The sequence below is a fragment of the Pongo pygmaeus genome, chromosome 2, assembly GCF_028885625.2.
Source record: "Pongo pygmaeus isolate AG05252 chromosome 2, NHGRI_mPonPyg2-v2.0_pri, whole genome shotgun sequence".
NCBI lineage: Eukaryota > Metazoa > Chordata > Mammalia > Primates > Hominidae > Pongo > Pongo pygmaeus.
The window spans coordinates 85,275,931-85,300,188 of record NC_085930.1 but is presented as its reverse complement, the minus strand read 5'-3'; the positions used below and the strand labels follow the sequence as shown (position 1 = coordinate 85,300,188).

Below are 24,258 nucleotides of genomic sequence, written 5' to 3'. Positions count from 1 at the left end.
TTATCTGAACTTATCTCCTGCTCTATTTCAACCCATGTCAATGTGGGAAACTGAGAATATAGTGGTTAAGAGTATAAGTTCTTTATTATTGGCTGGCTCTATGGCTTACTAGCTGTATGTGATATTGGGTAATGCCAAAAAACCTGTTTTGTTATCGGCAAAAAGGAGATAATAATAGTACCTCATGGAGTGGTTGTTAAGATTAAATGAAATACTGGAGTGAGATTCTAAATATGTCAATAAATAGTAGATGTCACTCAAGTTGGCTTTCCTGTGGTTCGTTGTGCTCAGTTTCACTCTTGCATCTCAAACTGCAGTGAAGAATACATAGTGGGTTAACTGAGGTGGCCTCAGGTTTTAGCCTGTCATATCATCTATTCACAGCCTAGGTGGGAGGGTAATTTGGTGACAACAGCACTTGACGTTTGTTATCAAAGTTGATTCAGAAAATACAGCAGGCTTTGGGGCCAATGCCTTTCTTCACTTATTGCATATAAAGGTGATCTGCTCCTAAAACTCTGAAGGAAGAAGCTTGGGCATTTTTCAGAGGTAGTTGAGTATGATGCTCTCTTACTAGAATCTGAAAACAAACCTCCTCTTCTGGAAAAATTAAGCTACTGCATTTTGAAATGAGGAATCATATGTTTTCCTCCTCAGTCATCTTGGATGATATCCTCTACATTTGGACAACACGTTTCTAAAAGAGGAAGTGCATGTATTACCACTTCTTCTCCCCCTGCAAACATTTTTTGAGTGCCTACTCTGCATGAGTCCTGGGCTGAACACTTTCCTGCCACTTACTTGACTTGCAACTTTGGTCAAGTTCCTAAACTTCTTGTGCCACCATCTGTAAAATGAAGGTAATGATGGCTACCTCATGGAGTTGGGTATGAGAGTTCAGTGTATTAAAGCACATGAAGCACTAAGACTAGGACACATTGAAAGTGCTCAATGGCAATAGTCAGTATTAACCTTATCTCTAATTTATAGAAGAGCAAATGGTCTCACAGGAATTGAATAATTTGCCCAGGGCTTTAGAGCCCACTATGCCTACCTTCAAAGTCTTGGCATTTAGCCCCTTTACTGCCCTGCTGCTTCCTAGCATTCACTCTATACAACTAGGAATCCCAGGTGCTCTGCTCTTTTTAAAACCATGTATAATTTGTTAAAGTGACTTCAATGAGCTTAAAAAGAAACATACCAAACCTGAGTTAGAGAACGACATGGCAGAAATTTTCTAGAATGAATACAAATTTCTGCTTGCCTATGAGGTTATCAGACTGAATTTGTACTTAAAATACTGTACCTAAGCTAGTCTTCCCTTCTGGCATTAATAACCTCAGCTCTCTGGAGTCTAAGAATAACCAGAGGGGTGCCACGGGTCAATGGTGGGCAGCAGCTTGTGGGAATCTACTTTTCTCATGTAGCCAAACTGCTGCACAAGAAATAGGCAACATTTACTTGGCCCCTATGTCTAAGGTGGACACTTCTTTAATGAGATGTATATACGTCACAAGAATCTCCTTTCAGCCCAGGTATATATAATATACTCACAGTTCCAGGCCTTTTTCACCTCAATTCCATAATCATCCTCATTATATGACAGGAGAGAAAGAGGTAGGCAAGCCCTTTATTAAGAGAGAGAACTCAGGTGGTCAGCAAGTGCAGTGGATGCTTCTGTTTTTGCCTAACTGACTTCTGTCTCTCCTTTTATTGATAACTCCTCTGACCTTACAATCTACCCAGTTCTGGTGGGATGCCCACTGCCCAACTAGACACATGACCTAGGCCTGATCAAATCAGACTAAATCCTAATACCTATACCAGAGTTATTGGGAAAGATAAGTTTTGGTCTGCCGGCCTTGACAGTGAAAGGATATAGGCTTGGAGCTCCTTGGGGCCACTGCTTCAGGGAACCTTCTGACAGTGAAGCCAACACAGAAGAAAGCAAGGTCAAACGTTGAAAGAGATAGAGTCCTGATCCTTCCTTGTGAACAATTGGATACCACCTGGCTTGAAGCTTTCCACTGAGCTTCTCATCTCTGATGAGGGTTGACAGATGTCTTCCTATTTATTCTTTAAGGCAGCTTTGGTTGACTTCAGTCATCTGCCCCTGAAAAGAACCAGTTCAGCAAATTTTATTCCCATTCGAAGATGTTCTCCCTCCCAGGTCACTTTTAGCTTCTTGTGAGCACTTGGCATGTTGTGAATCTCCATCAGTAATCTCTGAAGAATCTGAAGTTACCAAACTCCTTGACTTTTGGTTTCTGCCCTTTTACCTCTAGGTTAGCGGAGTTACCTAGATCCCACATGGCATATTGGGGAAAGATAAAAAAAGAATAGAGATTATCTCCAGGGTAGTTTTGTTCCATACATGAGGAAATGCTAATAACTAATGAAAAAAATTGCTTTGTTTCTCATTCAAGCTTCTCTAAATATCCAAAGGAAAATGTTAATATAAATCTCTATTGCATATGGGAAAAGTGAAACTTGGAGAAGTTAAAGTGCCCAAGATCACACAGTTAGTAGCTGGTATAACTAGGATTCAAAACCATGTCGTCTTATTTGCATGTGATGGAAAGGCAAGCTGGGAACCTGCAACCTTCTGCATTTAAGGACGCCTTTAATTCAAACCCCCTGTGCTTTAGTGTGGCACCCAGAGCTCCTCCTTCGATTCTGTTTCCATGGTGCACTGTGCATGTGCAGTCCTTGAACGTTCTTGCATTTGCTGGGGGTGGGAAGCCTTTCTCCAGATCTCAGCTTCAGATGCTGCCCACCCAGCCATCTGTGGCAACAGATTTGTGTGTTATCAATTAAAGTCTAAAGGAAGTTGGCAAAACCTCCTACTCTAACAGGGTGGGCTAAAGAAGTTCCTGTTAAAACAGAAATGGGTTATGTCTATGATAGTGGTAGTTGGTAGCTTTCCAAGAGCACTTTAAATACACCCCATGCCTTGAATTGCTCAGCTCTGAATCTCTTTAAGACATTCCTCTCAGAGGCAGCTTATTTCCATGGAGCGGACCGGTGCATAATTAAACAGGGTTGCCCTTCTGGAAAGCAAAGCAACATTCACAATTTGGAGAATCTGCTCCTGTGATTTTCACTTTGCGACTCACTTGGGAAATCGTTATTTATTTATTTTTTTAGTGGACAAAATCTTCATATATATAACATGTCGTGCCCCATTTACAGTCACAAAAACTTCTTGGTTTCAATTGCTCTGGAAGATTCTTTAAGATGCCTCACCTAGGGAACCCCAAAATATCAAGTACACAAAATGGTCTTTAAGTTCAAGACAGAAAATCTCAAGTACATATTCCTTATTTAGTGAAAATCCATCTTGCTATTTTTACATAACTAGATGACTTAAAGTTTTAGATAGAGAAATATAAAACATATTTTAAATACCTACTCTGTGCTTTTCCCTGTGGTAGGTCCTGGAAGAATAGAGATTAACCATATATATAGTTTCTACCCTCATGGCACTTACTGTCTAATAGCTAAGCAGGGATTTATGACAGTCTGGCCACACATACAAAAAAATGGGTACTACATTGGCTTATGAAGAAATATGATTCTGAATCACAAGAAATTTAGTCCCATTACAGGACAGGCCCTTGTATTCTTAAACATCACATTATCCATCCTTCTACTAACACTCTGACAGCAATATACAAAGCATGATGGTCTCCCTTTCTCTCTTCTGTAAAATTTATCAACTTCAGCATATTTACTTTGGGGCCAGATAATTCCTTGTCATGGGGACTGTTCTGTCCATTGTAGGGTTCTTAGCATCATACTTGGCCTCAACCTACCAGATGCCAGTTATGACATCCCCAGTTATGACAACCAGAAGAGTCTTCAGACATGGCCAAGTGTTCCTTGGGTGGGGAAGAGAGTGGGAAAAATCACCCCTGGTTGAAAGCCACTGAGCCAAACCAAGAGTAACAGTAGTTGTTTCACAGACTCTCTAAAATAGAATGAATCTTGTTCTAAATTAACAGAGAAAGATGAGTCATTCCTGGAGACAAAGGAATGCGCTAAATGACCTCCTAAGATCCCTGCCAATCCTAGAATTCCAGGATTCTTTCACCCATAACCTAGTTTGGTTCCTCTGTGTCCCTGTCCCCGTGGACCCTCATGACTGTGCCTGACTGGCAGCTGCATATCCAACATGTCCTTTATGTCAGCAGGAACCCTGGAGGAGTCTTTTTTTTTCTTCTTTTTTTAAGTTCTTTTTGTTTTTGAGAAAACTTGGCAGAAACATTCTTTTGGAAAGAGAAAAAAAAAAAAAAACCCAAAATACAAATTGAAGGGCTGTGGGAAAATAACTTCCTGTGCTCCTAGGTACCAGAACTGACCATTTGTTAGTATCGAGCGTCTGCTAAAGTGTGAAAAATTCTTGGAAGGCATTTTCTAAATTTTGTTATTGTTGTTTTATCCATTTATTTCTATGAGCCCTTTACTTTGCTGTATGTTGGCTGTCCATGTTGGGCTGGCCAACTGAGGTATGTACTGTCTTTTATTTTGAAGAACCTACTATTTATCTGATGGTTGGGAAGGTGGCTGTACTGAAGTATAAGGAGCCCAGCATTTGAATGTTTTAAGACCTGACTTTTAATCTTATGACCATCACTTCCTGACTTTGAGATCTCAGGACTTCTGTGCTTTAATTCGTACTTAAAAATGTAGATGGTAAAACTCTCCACTGAACAGCTGTGGGGACAAAACAAGATGGTAGCTATTTGTAGATTTCAAAATCGCTATGAAAATTATTTGTTAATACGATTGGACATTGTAATCATGTGGCAAATATTTGTTTCCCCATTGGCTACTTAATGTAAGGTTTAATTAAAATTAGGCCAAACTAAGAATATGTTTCCTAAGAACACATTCTGGCCACACCTTTTATATAAATCTCTCTTCAAATGTGATCCCTGAACTCTTCTTTAATTTCCCACTTCAATAGTCTGTCTTACAATTTTTTTAACCTAGTTTTTCTGTAGTAAAAGTGCAGTTTTCAGAGTTCAACTTAGGGTCAAATCCCAACTTCTGCTTCTTTTAACTCCATGCTCTTTGACTTTTAACCTGAGCACAATGTCTTTTACATTTACATTCCATTTCCTCATCAAAAAATTGGAGGTAATAATAGATCATATCTTAGAGAGTTGTTGTGATGATAATATAAAATGATGACTATAAAGTGGCATAAAGATTCCTAGGCCTGGAGGCCAGCCGTGAAGATGCCAGTGGCGGTGATGGCAGAAAGCGCCTTTAGTTTCAAAAAGTTGCTAGATCAGTGCGAGAACCAGGATCTCCAGGACCCTGGAGGAATTGCTACACCCTCAGTGTATGGTCAGCTTCTAGCTTTATATTTGCTCCATAATGACATGAATAATGCAAGATATCTTTGGAAAAGAATACCACCTGCTATAAAATCTGCAAATTCTGATCTTGGGGGAATTTGGTCAGTAGGACAAAGAATCTGGCAGAGAGATTTCCCTGGGATCTATACAGCCATCAACGCTCACCGGTGGTCTGAGATGGTCCAGCCAATTATGGAAGCACTTAGAGATGCAACAAGGAGATGCACCTTTGCCCTGGTCTCTCAAGCATATACTTCAATCATCACTGATGATTTTGCAGCCTTTGTTGGACTTCCTGTAGAAGAGGCTGTGAAAGGTGTATTAGAAGAAGGATGGCAAGCTGATTCCACCACAAGAATGGTTCTGCCCAGAAAGCCAGTTGCAGGGGCCCTGGATGTTTCCTTTAACAAGTTTATTCCCTTATCAGAGGCTGCTCCACTTCCCCCAATACCCAATGAACAGCAGTTAGCCAGACTGACGGATTATGTGGCTTTCCTTGAAAACTGATTTATCACTCTGAGTTCAAGATTCATCTTCGGAATCCTGTATACTGACAAATACAGAAATGCAAAGTTTGTATTTTCAATTTATTGGATGGCTTAAGCACCTCAGCATTCCTTACTATGTGATAAAATACATATAGAATTAAAAAAAAAGATGCCTAGGCCCTATGAAGTACACAAAAAGTGTTAACTTGTACTGATAAACTTGAATTCGTTAAAGCTCCTGGACAAAATTGACATAAAAAGGCTTCATCTTTCAAAGGGTATAGCCTCCATTTTGAAACTATTTCTTTGGTTTACACAACCTGGGGGACATGATCCACCTCATGTTCTCTATCACTGCCCTCCCTGTCCCTCAAGCTTGTGCAACCACAACCCTGGATTTTATCACTTTTTTCCATAGAATGTTAAAGATTTTCTACAGAAGGAACATCTGTTGATACATTGGTAGAAGTTTCCTCAAAGTCAGAATGATGGAACTTTGGAAGAGCTTGAGAAAAACTGGGGTATTAGAGCACTGCTTCTTAAACTTTAACATGCGTATGACTGCCTTGGAATCTTGTCAAAACGCAGATACTGGTTAAGTGAGTCTAAGATGGGACCCTGAGATTCTGCCATTCCTAACAAGCTCCCAGGGGTTCTGTTAAGGCTGGCGTAGGGACCACACTTTGTGTAGCAAGGTGTAGATGAGGAAGTTTGTCTTTATCTCATCTATCTTTAGATGCAGTCTTTCTCCTTAGGAGGTGCCTTTGACTCTTGATAAAGCTCAGATCCCATCAAAACATTTCTCCTCTTCTCCCAGCGTTCAGAGGCTGGTGTGGAACAAGAATCTCAGGAGATGTTCAACACCCAAAGGACTGTGGAGTAAAAATAAGTTTGCCAAAAGCCATAAACCATAGTTCCCCATCTTGGGGACCCACATAATGCATGGATGTATTAAAGGTTCTGAAAAGTCCAGCTATTTTTTAAAAAACATGTTTCTTATGGTTTACTCTAGAATTCCCCTTAAGTAATCTACAAATATCTTAAAACTAGATCAGAATCTCATGGGTGGAACCCAGATTTCAGTAGTTCTTTAACTCTCCCTGGGTGATCCCAATTTAGAACTGAGGTTGAGGTCCACCAGGGTAAGCATAGGAAATTCTAACAGAACACACTTGGGGAAAATCCTACAGCTAGAAAAGCTCATCTAATAACATTGTTTATTAGATGATAAAGGTGATAATTTCTGAAGTGGTAAGCCTACATTTATACAATGGATTTCTTATTTGAAAAGACTTAAATGGCTTAAATCAGGCTGGAAATTTGGAGACGCTGGAGCTGATGGATTTAGTGGAAAGAGAGAACAAGGACTTTTAAATACCCCTTGTGTGTATATGTATATTCTATACAGAATGATGTGTTGACATCTTAAAAAAAGAAAACAAAAACTTTCTAGTTGGGGAGAGACTGCCCATCCTAGAGCTAATTGGTTCTTAGTGGACTCAGCCAGGAGCATACCCTTGTTATGGAAACTAAGTAATCCTGAGCCATACCTCCTTAACCTGGCCCATGTACCCAGAAGGCAACATTCCTCTGCTTTAACCACTCCAAGGCCAGGTATCAGGCAACTAGGGACCACTCCTATAGTTTAGAGCCAGCCAAAATTATCCAAAATAGTTGATCTTTGACAGTTTACTCGCCCCTGCCTTTCCCAAGAAAACTCCAAAAAAGGCTGCAAAATATCCCCACCTCCCAACTTTCTGCTCCTGCCTCTGCCTCTTGTCCACCCGTGTCTCTCCCATGTGGCCCCATGCGATGTGCCATGCCTTCAATCTCTAGGGCCTGTTAATATGTTGAGCTTGCTTTCCTGAGCCTCTCCCATCTCCTCTAGTGGCCCCACCTGACTGACCACCACATAAAAGAATATGAAACACTCCTCAAAACCACCCATGGCATCGAATGCATGTCTCTGTCTGTGTCTACCACAGGCTCCAACCAGAGAAAATTTTCTTGAAACACTTGAAAGATTTGAAGGCAAAATATTTTTTTTGTAGTTCTATTGAACATGAATTCCATCCCTGGCTCTTTCTTCTGCTTAATGATAGGCTTTGAGCAAAGACATTGAACTTCTCTAGATGTCCTGATCCTTGTGTATAAAACAGGGCTCACACCTGCCCTGCCTACCTTTCAGACTTATTGTAAGCATTAAATGTGGCAGAGAAAACACACTTGGTAAAATGATGTGCCAAACACATATAAAATATGACAAATTATCTTTATTGTTGTGAGAGAAAAATGTTGCCTCAATTTCTGAGAAATAAATCAATTGTTTGGTGCCTTTGATTATATGCTACAGAAATTTGAGAAAAAGCAGGACTCTGCTTCTGCCAATGTTCTTGTCTTTGACCTCTGCTCAGAGTCTCAGTGCTAATTGGTTCTATGTAGAAGAGGCAGGAGAAACTTTGTTACCTAGTTTGTCTAATTAATAGCCACAAATCAATTTGCTTGTCATTTTTTCTCTCATAGATTACTTGTTGTTTTTTGACTAATGGGTCCTATCTGAAGATGGCTACATATTGTGCCACAAATTTATCCTACCACTAATAAAAATATGACCTTTTGAACTATTTGACGTAGCATAGCAGTCTGTATTTTGCAAGAAGCCTTATGTATTTAACCTCCTTCTCTCATATCATTTTGCATGAATGTATTCTGCCTGCAGAGGCACTTATAAATGGGCAATAAACTTTGACATGTGTTCAGATCAGTTTGGCTCAGAAAGTTTATTTTAAATTTACTATACATTTTCATTGTCTTGTCTTCCAAAATTTCAGTGATGGTAATTGTAACAGTTAACACCAGGCCCTTGATCTCATCTGTGCAATGATGGGTGTTTGAGAAAATTGGTTCTGGGGAATGTCAGAGAGATTTCAGAAAAGCTTTTGGCCTGTGTCTCTGTAGCTTCTCAGCGCTGTCTCTGTCACATTCTGTGCTGTGTTCACCCTTCCTCCCAACTCCAGCAGCTTTCCAAAGCAGCCTCCTGTTTCATCCTCATCAAGCAGCAGAGAAGTCCAGATGCAGCTCTGCTCAGCCTTCTTTGGGGAGGCAGAGCTAAGGGTTCTCCCACCACGGCACAGGACATCCTTTTATACAGGGATTTTTTATCAAGATTAAATTTATTCAAGCACAAGATGCTTTGTAAAAATCCAGTGCCCAATAATATCTACATCACTCTGAAATGGAATATAGAATACCAAAATGAATTTTTTTTTCAAAGAAGTGATGATAAGCCTGTCTTGGAATGTATACATAAAAGAAATTTTTAAATCATTAACAATATTATTTTATTCTGCCTATTTGAGATACAACTGCTGCTATTATTATGTCTACTACTGACTGTAATACTGAGTTTGCCTGGAATAAGTTAAGCTGTTTGCATGCATTATCTCATTCCATCCTCCTGATGACCATATGTAGTAAGCAATGTTTTTTACCCCCAACTTATAGTTAAGAAAACTGAAACTTGGAGATATTAATAGTTAAATTTTCCCTAAGTGCTTACTTGGTGTGAGCCATTACACTAGTCACTTTACGTGTATGAGGTCAATTAATCTTAATTAACTAAAGTAAATGTAGAAACTCTGTTAGTCACTAAGGCTATCCCATTTCACAGATAAATAAATGGAAATTAAGGCATAAGGTCTGTCTTAGTCTATTTTGTGTTGCTATAAAGGAATACCTGAGACTGGGTAATTTATAAAGAAAAAAAGCTTATTTGGCTCACAGTTCTGCAGAATGTACAAGAAGCATGGCACCATCATCTGCTTCTGATGAGGGTCTCAAGGAGCTTCCACTCATGGCTGAAGACAAAGGGGATCCAGTGTGTGGAGATAGAGATCCCATGGCAAGAGAGGAAGTGAAAGAGAGGGGTGTCAGGCTGTAGTTTACAGCCAGCTGTTGTGGGAATGAATACAGCAAGAACTCATTCATTACAACAAGGATGGTACCAAGCCCGCCAGGAGGGATTTGTCCCCACGACCCAAACACCTCGGATTAGACCCCACCTCCAGCTTTGGGATAAAATTTCAACATGATATTTGGGAGGACAAACTTTAAAACTATAGCAGAGTCTTAAGAAACTTACCTCAGGATTCTAGATTTAGGAAGCAATGTCAAAAGAAGACATAGCACGTGTGTTTCTAAAGGTTGTGTGCAAACTCTTTCTTCTATTGACAAGGAAATAGAAGTTAGAGGCATAGGGGTTGGAGCTGGGGGCTGGGTTGTCTGCAATACTTTCTTCCTTTATCTTAAGGTCCACCTCCACCTGAAAAGCTGTATTTATTTCATTTGAGATACTGCATAGGTAATGAAGCAAGGTCTCTTGTGCTGAGAGGCAAATACTGTAATCATCTGCATGACTTGATTCTTTATTTCAGTAATATGAAAATTGTCAAATTATGGATGAATTATGGATGCTACAGATACCTGTAATTTGCTGCTGCAGTTTTGTAAACACACGCAGCTGCCTTTAATTTTGTTTTACCAGTCATGTAATTCATTAACACACACCTGCAGTTTCCTAAGATACAAAGACGAATGAAGCTGGTTTGCAGTCCCCACTCTTTGTGTTTCCTACACTTCTCTGTTTAATCACCACACTCAGAGATTGAGTAATTGGTTAAAAATAAATGCATCTCAAGGAGGAGCCTGGTGATTATCCTTGAAGAACATACTCAAATTCCCACCTCAGCCATTGATTTAAATCATTGTTTTATCAGCCAAAGCCCAGGGCAGTTTGGAAATTAAGAAATTTGTAGAATTGATTTTTATTTTTTGCAACTGTTATGGCAACAAAGGCAAATCATTAAAAAATGGATTTTGGAGGTAGCTGTTGGAGATTCCTTAACATGAGAGCCATGATTGGTGCCAGTGGGTTCTTGCTGCTTCACCAAAAGGAATGTTAACCAAGGCCTCATCTGAGAAATGAGGTGTTATAAGATGGTATTGGCAGGAAGTACTTGTTTTAACCCTTCATTTACTTCTTTCTTTCTTTCCCACCTATTGAAATTGATGAGTTAGGTTATTTCTGATTGCTTCCTCTCCTCACTGTCATGTCTGTAAAAATATTTTAAAATGTTTCTTTTCAGAAAAAAAGTCTTCATTTTTGCCAGCTTTTAAAAAACAAGATCTTCAGTAAAACCTTAATAAGAAATAATAGTAATAGCTACTTTTGTTGATAATTAGTCCTGTGCCTAGCACTTTATTAAGAGTGTTGCATAGCCATTTTGTTGAGTCCTCAACACAACCTAATAACATTGACTTTATTTTCCTCAATTTATATGCTAGAAACTAGAATCTAAAGAAACTAAGTGACTTGCTGACATGGGGCCTCTATGACTTAAACTCAGGACGGCCATCCTTCAAAAGTTGTATTTCACATAACAATACCACATAGACTTATACCTCATACAGCTATCCTCTTGATTCCCTGTACACCTTTCACCATTAACATTCTCCTTTGTATAGCCATAACTGTTAGACGAGCTGCAACGTATTTTGTAATATTATGCCAGTTCCATTGCCTTACTCGCTTATGTATTTAGGCTATTGTTATTTAATGTGCAAAAATGTTCAGTGTGAAGGCTAAAATTATATTGACAAACAATGTCCTAAGTGGCTTTAGGCAAGATTATAAAGTAAGGTAGGCAGCTTTTCTTGGTATTTTCCTGTCCTTTGTATACCAGAACATTTATTATGCTAAATATCTTAGTTTGCTATGTGTTGCTATAACAGAATACACCAGACTTAGTAATTCATAAAGAAAAGAAATTTGTTGCTCACAGTTCTGGAGGCTGGGAAGTCCAATATCAAGGTTCCAGGCAAGGGAGGGCCTTTCTGCTGAGTCATACCATGGTGGAAGATGGAAGGGCAAGAAAGCTTGAGAACTGAGAAAAGGGAAGCAAACTCACGATTTTCATCAGGAACTGACTCCAGCAGTAACTAACCCACACCTCAGATAATTAACCCCCTTCTGTGATAATGACATTGATTCATTTATAAGGACAGATCCCTTATGATGTAATCACCATAATCAACACCATTGCATTAGGGATTAAGTTTCCATCACATGAACTTTGGGGAACACATTCAAACTATGGAACTGAGGAATATAGCCTGCTTCCTCTGTTCTACACCAAAACTTATACATTCTATGTCTCATTGCTATAGAATCTTATATGCTACTGGATTCTAATTAGCAATGATTAGTTTATCTGAGAAGCTCATTCATGTAAATGAATTACCAATAGACATCATTTAATGGAGTTTTACTACATGATAGGCACTGTGCTAAATTCTTTATAAACATTATCTTGCAAAGCCCTCTATGATGGCATTATCTTCATTTATAAGTTAGGGAGTTGAGGGACACAAAGATTAAGAAATTTGCCCAAAGAATAATTTTGTAGACCTTAGAAGCAGAATTTGAAATTCATTTCTATATTACTCAGAGCCCTGAGTTCTGATCTTTTTGCCACAGCACTTTCTGAAAGTGTGTCTACCTGCATCAGAATCATCTAGGCTGTTTGTTGAGAATGCTGGTTTGTGGAACGTTCAAAAGACCTGCTAAGTCAGATTCTCTGGGTGCAGAGCTCAGGAATCTGCATTTTTTTGCAGTTTTCCCAAACCTCCCAGACATCTATACAATTTTTACTCAAGTAAAAAGCTTATGACTTTTTGACAAGTTCCATAAGAAGTAAACACAGTGATAGTGCTGTAAAACCCTGGTGCAAGTCAGTGAGCAAGACAATTTTGACAGTCGAAAGTCAAAGATGACTGAATATACCACAGAAATCTGACCCTAATGCTATCAGTTAAATTCAGTCCCATGATATGAAGACTTGATGCTTTTAGAGAAATCCAAATCAAAGTAGCTGAAGCTCAAAAGGCCATTAATTGCTCTTTTAAAATACAGCTAGATCTAGGTGCTCAACCATAATCATCACAGATACTTTTCTCTTCTCTTCATGTTTTGGCTCACCTCTCCTCTGTGTTGGCTTTATTCTTAAGTAGCACTTCCAGAGTGGTGATGAGGTGGCCTCCACCATCTCCAGGCTTATATTCTGCCAGGTTTGAATTCCCAATAGAAAGAGTTCATCTTTCAGTGTAATTCCTTGAGAAGTCCTAGGGACTTGGGCCTGGGTAACTCCTCTCCGAACCAAGCAGAAGTCAGCAGGGTGGCATGCCCTGGGCAAATTTGAATCTTTTCCAAAGTCCTGAAACTAGAGAGAGGAGGGAATGGAGAGTGGGACCAGCTGCTTATAAGCCACATGAACTGAGAGTAAGGGAGGCTTGGTCCCCAAAGGAAAGTTGAGTCTTAATAGTACAAGGAGAGGGAATGGATGTTGGGCAGACAAATCAACGAATGTCCTTCTCACCCATGAATGGACAAAATGAGTTAGTTACTCTTTTTGTTCATAGTCAAGCTAGCATTTTCCCCTAGGTGACTATCGGTAGTATAATTTTCTCAGCAAATATTTTTAAATGATATAAAATCTAACATGATGCAGTGCTCAACCAGGTGTGTCTATATATAGATCCAATAGCAAACTATTCACATCAGACCCAATTACTGGAGTTAACAAAATTTATTTCTCAGATGCTTCAAATCACTGAAATGAATAAAGTGGTTTATGACAGGTCACAGGACACTTTCAAGGACCAGTTAAAAAGTGCTGCAGTTTGGAGAGAGCTCTGAGGTCATTATTAGAAGCTGAGAAGGTGGTAGATGAGAGAGTGGAAAGAATAGGAATTTTGTTTGGAAAGCTGAAAGATGTGGATAGAAATGAAGATGTTTCTGAGCTGTCATTTGCAAAGCTCTCCTATGGCTTTGAAGGTCTTTGGAATTGAGCTCTCAAAGACTCATTTTATTTTATTTGTTCATGTTTTACTTATTGTAAACTGCCAGGAATTAGCATCACTTGTATTTGCAGACAGAACTTCATGGGTTGGTTAAGATTCTTGTTTCCGTCTGTTGAATCCATGGTGTTCTCATGGCTAAGAGACAGCCACTCCAACCTTGACATTTTCCTTGAGCGAGAGAACCCTGTCATATGACTCCCCTGAATTAGTCATCAGAAAAATCCATGGTAAGAAATACTTGCCTTTTTTCATTGTTATTGCCTACATGTTGCTTAGATAGCTGAGTGAAAAGTTCAATTTTTATAATAAGAAAGCTATGCACAAACTTAAATATGAGTTTCCTTATATTCTGTTCCCCTTCAATCACTTTAATTCTGTTTTCTAACTCCCATCCTTTAGGGTTGATGAAAAATCCTATGTCAGGCCTTTTATTAGTAAGAGTAATTAATGCTAGCTAGCCTAATGAACAGCATTCAATCCTTAGTGGTTTAATAGCAAATTAATTTCTTAGTGTCGCCATTGTCTGATTGCTTATTTGGCAGGTGACTTTTCATTTGGTGTTCAGGGATCCTGGATCTGTCCATCTCTTTTTGCCAGTATTTTCTAAAACATCCTAAGATAATCCTCCTTCATCTCTGCATCCAGTCAGCTAATAAGCAAAGAGAAAGAGCATGGCATATCACCTGAAAGGTTTTAGAGACCTAGAAATTGTCTACATCACTTTTTCCCATAATCCATTGGCCAGATCTACCTGCAAGATCCACCTGCAAGATCCCACCTTTACTGCAGGGAAAACTGACAAATGGAATTTCCCAGTGTACCTCAGCAGGAAAGTGGGTTTGGTGAGCATTCAGCCACCTCCTGCTACAATTATTACTGGGGCTTCATTTTGCTTCTAGATTATAGTAAAATCTAGGTAACTTAGTTGCAAAGTGGAGCCTCTTTAGCTTATTACATTGCAGGTGGCAATCCTCTTATTCCAAACCTCTGTTTCCTTGAGGCTCATGTGTCTCTTCCTTCATCCCCACATGGGAGTCCAGAGACCAGGTCTGCCTTTCTTAGAGAAGCCATATAGCCATCTGCTCAGTGTTCTTGCTAATACTCTAGGCTTTGCCAGGGAACACGTGACTTTCCCTGTTCTGGGGGCCCTGCCTTGGGGGTAGTTCACCTCTACCTCAACTTGAACTTTTGTCATTCTCATATAACTCCCCCAACCATCTTCAACACACACACACACCCCCCCCCCACACTTCTATTCTCCCCAGTGCCCTTGGGACATTGTTTAACTTCTATTTTCTGCCCCCCACCAGACATAATGGAGGAAGAGAGCATAGAAAGCTTGGCTACCATTCTGCAATGAAGATAGGGAAAAAGATGAAGAGAAAAATACAAATTATAATTTTAAAATTTTGCCATAAATAAAAGTTGAAATGCATTGATTATATTGATTACTTATATCGGGGTTATGCTTTATCAACAACCCAGTTAATCAACAAACCAGTTATATCAGGCCCATACCTTATCAACAAACCAGTCCTATGAGTTAAGTAACATTTCTCCCGTTTTAAGATGTGGAAACTGAGACTTGTATAAGTTGTATTACTCATCTCTGGGCATACTCCTCATTAGGTGGCATTCATGACAAGAACCCACGTACAGCAGACTCCAAATCCTGGGTCATTAGCCACTATGTCATTCTGCAGTGCCTGGTCAGTGGGGAAGCTATAACTATGACAGTCTCAGTAGAAGGCTTGCCAACCCCCAGAACTGTGCGGCATTAGCAGACAGGGATAGCACATTCGCATTTACCAAGCCTTTACCTTATGCCAGGTATTACGTTAGTCAATTTGTAGATTCTGTCTTGCTTACTTTTTCCAGCATTAATATCATCCCTAACTTACAGATGAGGGTATGGAAGTTGAGTGAGGATATCGCCTGCCCTGTTATTTCAGAGTGGAGCCATGTCTCAAACCCTAATCCCTGTGACTCCTTAGTTCACACTCTATTCCACTCTCTTATGCCTTGTAGAAGGCCTGTCACCGTGTGGCCCAAGGGGAAGTGATTGTCCCTTGTGATCTATAAGCGTAATAGCCACCCCTTTTAAAATTCTTGGGCCACAAGTTGGAAATTAACAAATCATTCCATCCATAAAGGGAAAATGGAAAGTGCTAGATGTGAACATGATACGTGAAGATTGAGTATGATCCAAACCTGAAGAAAATACTGATGGAAATCTTATTCATAATAATTTCTCTTCATTTCTTGTAAACCTCCATTATATCCCAGTTTCATGAAGTAACTGCAGGGTGTCAAACTTGAACAGCTTAAAGTTATATAATTAATTGCATTCAGCTTCGGTTACAATTACTAATTGATCCAAGCCTGCCAGCATAGCACCTGGCATCAGTCAGGAACACAAGAGCGGTTGCAGGCAGGTGGTTGCAATAATTAGGTTATTACTTTTTTCCCCCCTTCAAGTACCAGGTAGTCCAAACCCCAGGGTCAGGCAGACTGTATTTGGCCCAAGGGTAACATTTCTGATATCTGAGTTCTTTTGAAGAAACTAAGTGCAGTGGCAAATATACTAGCCGAGAACATGGTAAAAAAGCACAAGCACCAAACTGGGCTTACTGCAGCAGAATCAGGGAGGAGGATCCAGCATCCCAAATAAGGTCTGGAGAAAGGGACAGACTCTTAAACCAGCAGTCAGGATATTTCTGAGATTTTGGCTTTCAGGCTAGCCCTTCTAAGCAGGTATCTGGGAAATAAGAAGGAATGAGGATCCAAAAGCAGGAATGCAATCTGAATTTGTAAGCAACGTTGCCTGGTAGTCATAAGCATCAGATTTGAAATCAGGTAGATGTTCTTGTTTGTCTGCTTGATTGTTTTATTTTCTCCTGGGTCTGCTTCTTATTAAGTGAGATTTTAGGCAAACTACATTACTTTGCTAGGCCTCAGTTTCCTCATCTGCAAAATAGGAACAGGTACTATGGCTGTTGTGCCCACTAAATGAGTAAATGCATAAACATTGCTCAGCACGTCTGTTGTGCAATAAAATGATCCATTAATGTTAACCCGTTTTATCTGTATTGTATCTAGAAGGGAAAACAGTTCAGTGACCTACATTTTGAATTGGGTATTTAACAATGAATATAACTTTGAAATGATGAACAGAATCATTTTCATCTTTATAATATTAATAATAACTATAATTTACTGAGTATGTGTTCTGTGCCAGGGAAAATAATAAGTCTTGTACTAGCTTTAATTAATGTCATCCTTACCTTTAATGTTGATATTAATGTCCCTATTTTATAGATGAAAAACTGAGGCACAGAAAGGTTATGTTACTTCTCTGAGAGTAAGTGAGGAAGATGAGTTAGAACTCAGATATCCTAATTCTGTCGCCAATAACTACTGTGCTTTACTGCCTTTATAAGTCCTGGGGAAAATGTTCTCAGGTTCTTTCTGACAATATTAATAAACTTTTATATTTTAATGCCAGATTATCCTAGCCTAGCTCTTGTATTTTAATTCAGATTGACTTAAACAATAAGTGTGATATAGAAAACATGTTTGGAGCATATTCAGAAAGGACCTGGGAAAACTATTATTATTATTTGTTACATTTATTTTTAATTTCATTGCATTTCTCTGTTTTTGTTTGCTATCTTTGTGCTTACAACATGCTCTTGAGCATCCTGTAGAAATTCATGCTGAGGTCAATGTTAAGTGGCAGGTAGGAAACTTTTATAGGTCCATGATCTTAAATCAGAAAGCAGAACATTGCCAAGAGATATTAAAAATAATTGCAATAAAGATGATCACAGCTCTATTAAGAACATCTGATAAGTAAGCTTGTTATTTACTGGAAACTCATTTCTCCCAACTGCTGTAAAGAGGAGGAGAAAAAGGCTTGCCTTGCTTGGAAGGCACAGGAGCAAACAGGAAAAAAAATAGTTTTATTTTTAAACTGTTTTGAGTCTTTTCTGGAGCTGTTTTCTAATCAATAGAAAAGACTAAGAAATCTTATGGTCTCATCTCCCAGGTTTTATGTTTCCCATTTATTTAACCAAGATAATAAAAACTCATATGTGGTCTCTTTAGTCATTTCCAAATAGGGCTGGCTTCTTCAGTTTATCTCCAAATAGCTCTGGCTACAAATTTCATTTCAGAACTGTTGTTAGCATTATCAACTGCTAGGTTGATAGACAGATATCACCTTTGGTTTTATTATTAACAAAAATAAGTCTTCTTGGTTTGAAGGACTTGAGTTATAATAATGAAAAACTGTGTCTTGTTTTCTGGCTTATGAGGAAAAGCTGTGAGGTCTGGCCAACTTTCACATTTGAGTCCCTTTACTCTCATTCTATTCCCTCAGTCTTGGATTTAACAAGTTCCAGAGATCAATAGCTTTCTCTTAGAATGAGTGGAAATTAAAACCTGTGATGAGGCTTCACCCAACCCCCTTGCAAAATCTGCCCCTGGAAAGCAACCCAAATATTGAGGCCCAGTCCAATGGCTCTGCTCGCCTTTTATTTGCCTGACAGTCCCAGATTGAGAGGAAATGGCCTTCAGATTTTGGCAAATGTTTTACACTGGCATTCATATTGCTGAAATTTCTCTGCCACATTTCCGATTCAGAAGTGCCTCCCCACTATGTGATGTGGTCCAGGCAGCTAGCTTCCCAGCAAGCTTTGGGAATCCCTACTTTCTTATTCATAACTCTGCAAGCAATGAATGTGTGCAGCATACAGTACAGTGAAAGGGCATTGCAGGTAGGGGTTGGTTTCAAATTCAACTTGTAAGGAGTAAGTTGTATGACTTGCTCATGAAGTTGATATACATTTCTCTTTATTGAATCTTGATGACATAGATACTAGATACACTGTGGCCATTTTTCATGTCAGCTTGGAGATGGCTATGAGGTCTCATCAATCAAAAAGTCCTACCGAGTCAAGTTTTCAGGGTTAGGAAACGTTAGTCTTTATTCAGCTGAATATAAGGTACAGTCATTGGCTAGAATAGAGGGCCATGCCATGTGCAGAATATATCATTAAATGCTAGAGTTGTACTCTGAGATGAGAAGGCCTCACTTTGTGATGACCTTAACATTTTTTGGATCCTTTGCCATTTGCATATTTCTTCTTTCTTTTACAAATATATGCCCTTGATTTCATGTAATTTAATTGAAATAAATGCAAGCTACAGCATCATATATGTATTTTGTGACAGAGGGCATTTTGCATATACTGAAGTAAAGAGACATTCTTGTAGTTTGAATGGGGAAAATCTGCACTTTATATCAAAGTTAGACAAAGAAGATGGTGACTGAAGGAAGAAATGAAATCCCAAATGCTGGGGAAGAGCATGGCTTTTGTTCAATCTCCTATTCATTCAACATGCAATTACTGAATGCCAACTACACTACAAGCATTGTTCAATTTGCTGGGGGCTGAGATGAGAAGGGTATGAATTTTAGTTTCGAAGGGCTCACAGTCTTGTCTTGAGAAAGAAAGGTTTGACAGACATCAGGAAAGCCATGTGACTTGAAAGAACATGGGGAGGACTGGATAGAAGATGACAGCACACTACCTGCAGGGGTGAGGAGCCCCATTCTGAGATCAGGAGAGCTGATTCAAATCCCCTCATCACCTGACTGGCAGTGAAAATCCTATGCAAAATGCCTGAGTTGTTTCTTTATGTGAAAATGAGGCAGCTGGACCATGAGCCTGTTAAAATTCCCCAAATTGTGCTCCTTGAAAAAAATAGTTCATGGTATTAACAGGAGACTTTTAGAGGCAAAACATGCCAGAACGTCTGTGGTCAAACAATTTAAGAAATTATTAGCAACACTTTCTGTAATTGAGTAATTGAGTATCCCCATTTTTCTAAGAAAAGAGAATGAATTACTGTTTTTTAAGTTATTTTTTCTTCTTTTCTCTTCTCCATTTCTCCCTGTTCCCCTCTTCCTACTTAGTTTTTTAGAGATGGAAATAATAGCCTTTTACTTCCTCTTCACTGGACACTCCCTACACGGCAAATTCCAGAACAGAACTCTCAACCACCAGGAGGTTGCCTCGAGAGATAACAGTTGATTTACAACCTAAAGTATGCCCACGACAAACTTTCTCCCACCTGGAGAGTTTTTGGCCACCATTAAAACCTATTTATGCCAATGAAGACACCAACTCAGCTGCTCAGTAGATAAGCCACCAAACTAACACAGGGAACACCCCCACCTGCTCATTTCTATCACTATATAGTCACCCCTTTTAAAAGCATCCTCTTTCTGCTCCAAAAGCCAAGCAGTCCTCTTAAGGGAAGAAGGCTGTACTTCTTCCCCTTAGCTAACTTTGGAATAAAAAGTCACTTTTCTTTATACCAGACCTGGCTTTTGTTAATTGGACTCTGCAAGCATCAAGTGACCAAACCTGTGTTTAGATTACATTTCCTCTAATAGGCAGAGTGAATAAGTGTATAGGAGAAATGGAAAGCTCTTGGGCTTCTGCAAGGTCAGTGGTATGATCTTTACTTTATAGTGGGGGAAACTGTGACTGGAATAAATGAAGTAACTTGCCAGATAGCTAAGAGAGCTAATTGTAGGGCCTCATAGAGCAGGAGTAAATGTACATTTTTTATAAAGGGACCAATAGTAAATATTTAAGGTTTTGTTGGCCATATATTCTTTGTTCTGTTGCAGCCACTCAACTCTGCAATGTAATATGAAAGAAGCCATAGATTATATTGTAAATGATGGGTGTGACTGTGCTTCAATAAAACTTTATTTGAAGAATCAGGCAGTGACTGGCTTTAGCAAGAGGGCCTTATTGTGCCAACTCTTATAGTAGAGCATAATGGGCTTTGGAGTCAAACTGCCTATAAGATAATATCCCCGGATATGTCTTTTTCTGGCTAAGTGACTCTACAGAAGATATTTAATCTCCCTATTCATCAGTTTCACATCTATAATGTGGGCATAATAATAGTCTCCACCTCAGAGTTGTGAGAATTAAATGTAACAGTATCTCCAAAACAATTATAATAGCACCTAGCACTTAATCAATTCTTGTTTCATTAGCCATTTTTGGTAATACTCAGTGATTAATTGATTTCCCTACCATCACATAGTCATTAAAAAGTGGGGACAGGATTTCCATTCAGAGGGTCAGGGTCTGGAGCCTGTGCTTTTATCTGAACTCTACCTCCGATGCCCTCTCAGAGCTGGGGGAGAAAGGTTTTAGGTCAGGTCTGGCTAACCCCAGAGCCCATGCTGCCTTGCCACAACTGGCCTTTCTGACCATACACTCAATGGATAATGGCCCACACACTCAATGATCACAGCGTGTAGATTTCAAGTGGGTCAAAATGCAAATACCCAGGGTGTTAAGTGTGTGGGTCACTATCCATTTAGTTCCACATCTTAAAAGAAATCAGGACCATGCCTTTAATTGTTTTTGTTTGAAACTCTACATAACTATATTTACTATACATATATGTAATGTTATGATAATACTTTGATGTCAATACAATCTAACTGTATTTTCTGGATCTGTTAGGAAGCTACAAAAACAATGTTTACCTCTATCCCAAGGACATAAATTCTCCCATACAAGGTATAACACTATGATATGCTGAACCGAAAAAATCAGGCTTATGATTAGGGATACTCACTATATGTAAATCTATACTTAATCCTTAATTTTCTAGTTTGGAATTTCATCTGTGTACTTAACCTCCACTTCTACCACTGGATTTAGGTTCTGTTTTAAGAGGGTACAGTGGGGGTTCTCAAAGAGTAGTCTCCAAACTAGCAGTATCAGTATCTCTTGAAAATGATAAGCGATGTTAGACCTTGGGCCCCACCTCAGATCTGCTCAATTAGAAACTCTAGGGCCCAGAATTTGGTGATGGGACCCAGCAATTTAGGAGTCGTGTAAATCATTTTATAATATTTCTATCACTTGTATAGCATCTTACATTTTTCCAAAATACTTAACAATATAATTCATTTTTGGCTTCAAAATAGTCTTTAAGGTAGGCAGGATAGTAGGGTGGTAATAAATTTTTGCTTATATCATTTTGCTAGTGAGAAAACTAGACAAGCATAGATCTTGATAGCAAAGCTAAGATTTCAGACTCGAAGCCCATTTTGTTATTATACTGAGTTCATATTTTTCCTCAAGCTGGGCCTTGTTTACTTATATTTAGTCTTATTGGCATGGAGACTTGATCATTTCTCCTTGATTAGTGTTCCCTGGTACCTTTTGGGTTTTACCTTCAGATTCATAATTATTAATTCTCTAGACCATGGGTCAGCAAAACTGGCCCACCACCAGTTTTCGCAAACTTCTTTTTGAAACACAGCCACGCTCATTTCTTTTTTATCAGCTGTGAGTGGCTGCTTTTACACTACAGCAGCAGAGCTGAAGAGTTGCAAGAGAGGTTGTAGAGCCTACAGATCAGAAATTCTCTACTCTTTGGCTCTTTATAGAAAACATTTGCCAATTGCTCATCTAGAAGCAATAGATTTCTCACATGAAGCCTGTTAATAAATAGCAGAAGAGGGCCATTCAGTTTCCTAACTTTGACTTCAGGATCAAAGGTTCCTCAACTCTTCTTTGCATGTATTTCTCAGTGGTCTAGACCAGTGGTCCTCAACTTTTTGGCACCAGGGACTGGTTTTGTAGAAGAAAATTTTTCCACAGATGGGGTTGGGGGATGGTTTCTGGATGAAACTTTTCGACTTCAGATCATCAGGCATTAGTTAGATTCTCATAAAGAGTGTGCAGCCTTGGTTCCTCACATGCACAGTTCACAATAGGGTTCAGGCTCCTATAAGAATGTAACGCATGGCTGATCTGACATGAGGCAGAGCTCAGGCAGTCATGCTTACTTGCCTGCCACTCACCTCCGTGGACCAGTGCCTGTCTATGGCCCAGGGGTTGGGGACCCCTGGTCTGGACCACTCTGCTCATTAAGACTATAACTTTCTTCTACCATAACTGGTAAAACTAAGTTTACTCTCTCTCTCCTTCCCCTATGGCTCAATAGTGTGGACTTTATTTTGACTATTAAATTATCTCAATTAAGTATTTTCTGGGAGTCCCATTAACTGTGTGTTTGCCAATCTGACATAATAAAATTCTGAAAACACTCCAAGAGAAAGATTTTAAGCCCAGACAAGAGGCAGAAAAGCAAATATAATATACTCTTGCCTCTCTGATTATGTTATCTGAAAAACCTAAAGTGCTTTCTAGTGCACTCTATGTCCAGATTCAGAATGAGGAATGACAAAATTTTTAGATAAATTGGTTTGTGAAATATTTATGTGCACTTTAGTGGCATAGACAGGAGGTAATCTGTTTTGTATTGAATCAGCTTGGGACAGAAAAAAAAAGCACAATGTTAATGAGATTTTTTAAAACCACTTTTAAATTCATGTTGGCAAAAGACAAATAGTCAAGACTTTTAACTTCTATAAACTTAACGACTAGAGAACAAATAAAACTTTATTAACTTAAATAAAAGTAGCTTTTCTTTCAAGGGCATAACAATTTATTTTTCTTTCTATGTAATCTTCTGAAGGACTACTCTTCTCTATGTATTGATCATCCTTTTCCAGTGTGTTATTTTGATTTTAACTAAGTACTGATGATGGTGAAAAATCACAGGGTGACTCCAGCTTAGTACACTGGGTTAAGCCTGTGTTCTGGGAGTTAGTCAACATTATTTCCCTATAAGATATGCAATGTCCTTGCTGTATTACCTTTGGCCAATACTTGCTCTCTCCATTTCATCCACTGGTTCTGCCCATATGTAGGCATTAAACTGATTTTAGTGTCTGATGAAGGTGATGCTGCACTTTGAATGTGTTAGTTATTCTAGAAAAGTAGAGCAAAGTCTGAGTCAACCCTTAAGTCAAGACTTAAACCTTTGATTTCATTGATCTTCTTCCCAAACAAGGGTCAGACATGTTTGTGCTCTCATAGTGTTATGATGCTCCCATAGTCTTTTATACTTATTTATCTCTATCATGGCATAATTCACCCTGGACTGAAATTACTAGCTGTTTTGGTTGTATTCCGTTTTAAACTATGACATTTTTAAGGGTAGAAGCTGGATTTTGTTCATTACAGTATCCTAAGTACCTGGTTTGCCATCAGTACTAAATAACTTTCTGATGGATGAACTAGTTAAAGAGACTTAATTTTTAACTAATAAACTGGAAGATCTACTAGAAGGATGGGAAGGAGCATGTAAGTAGACCGTGTAACCAGTCAAACTCTGCCAGGGAACTTGCTAAAGAACACACTTCCAGGACAAAAAGAAACTAAATCCCATCTAGACTTTTGCAGTTTAAACTCTTATGTCTATAAATTGCATAATCTCTTCAAAATTTTCTGAGCTGATCCTATATCCCAGTCTTCCCATTTGTGCAAAAACCCTCTTTCTGCTGACCCCTGGCAAAATGCTTTAGCTTGGAT

General features: G+C 39.0%; 2 protein-coding genes across 3 annotated transcripts in view; both read left to right on the top strand.

Moving 5' to 3' along the window:
* The window catches only part of TAFA1 (TAFA chemokine like family member 1), a 559,292-nt gene that overhangs the window by 144,323 nt on the left and 390,711 nt on the right, over positions 1-24,258 (top strand). The gene's annotated exons all lie outside the window — the stretch shown is intronic.
* On the top strand, positions 5,241-5,983 carry LOC129034006 (COP9 signalosome complex subunit 8-like). Its single transcript, XM_054483330.2, has one exon. It carries the CDS (start codon positions 5,244-5,246, stop codon positions 5,871-5,873), a length of 630 nt encoding a protein of 209 aa, XP_054339305.1. The 5' UTR covers positions 5,241-5,243; the 3' UTR covers positions 5,874-5,983.

Excerpts from the sequence above, each read along its gene's own strand:
- LOC129034006 (XM_054483330.2), top strand. The coding sequence starts at position 5,244 with ATGCCAGTGGCGGTGATGGCAGAAAGCGCCTTTAGTTTCAAAAAGTTG.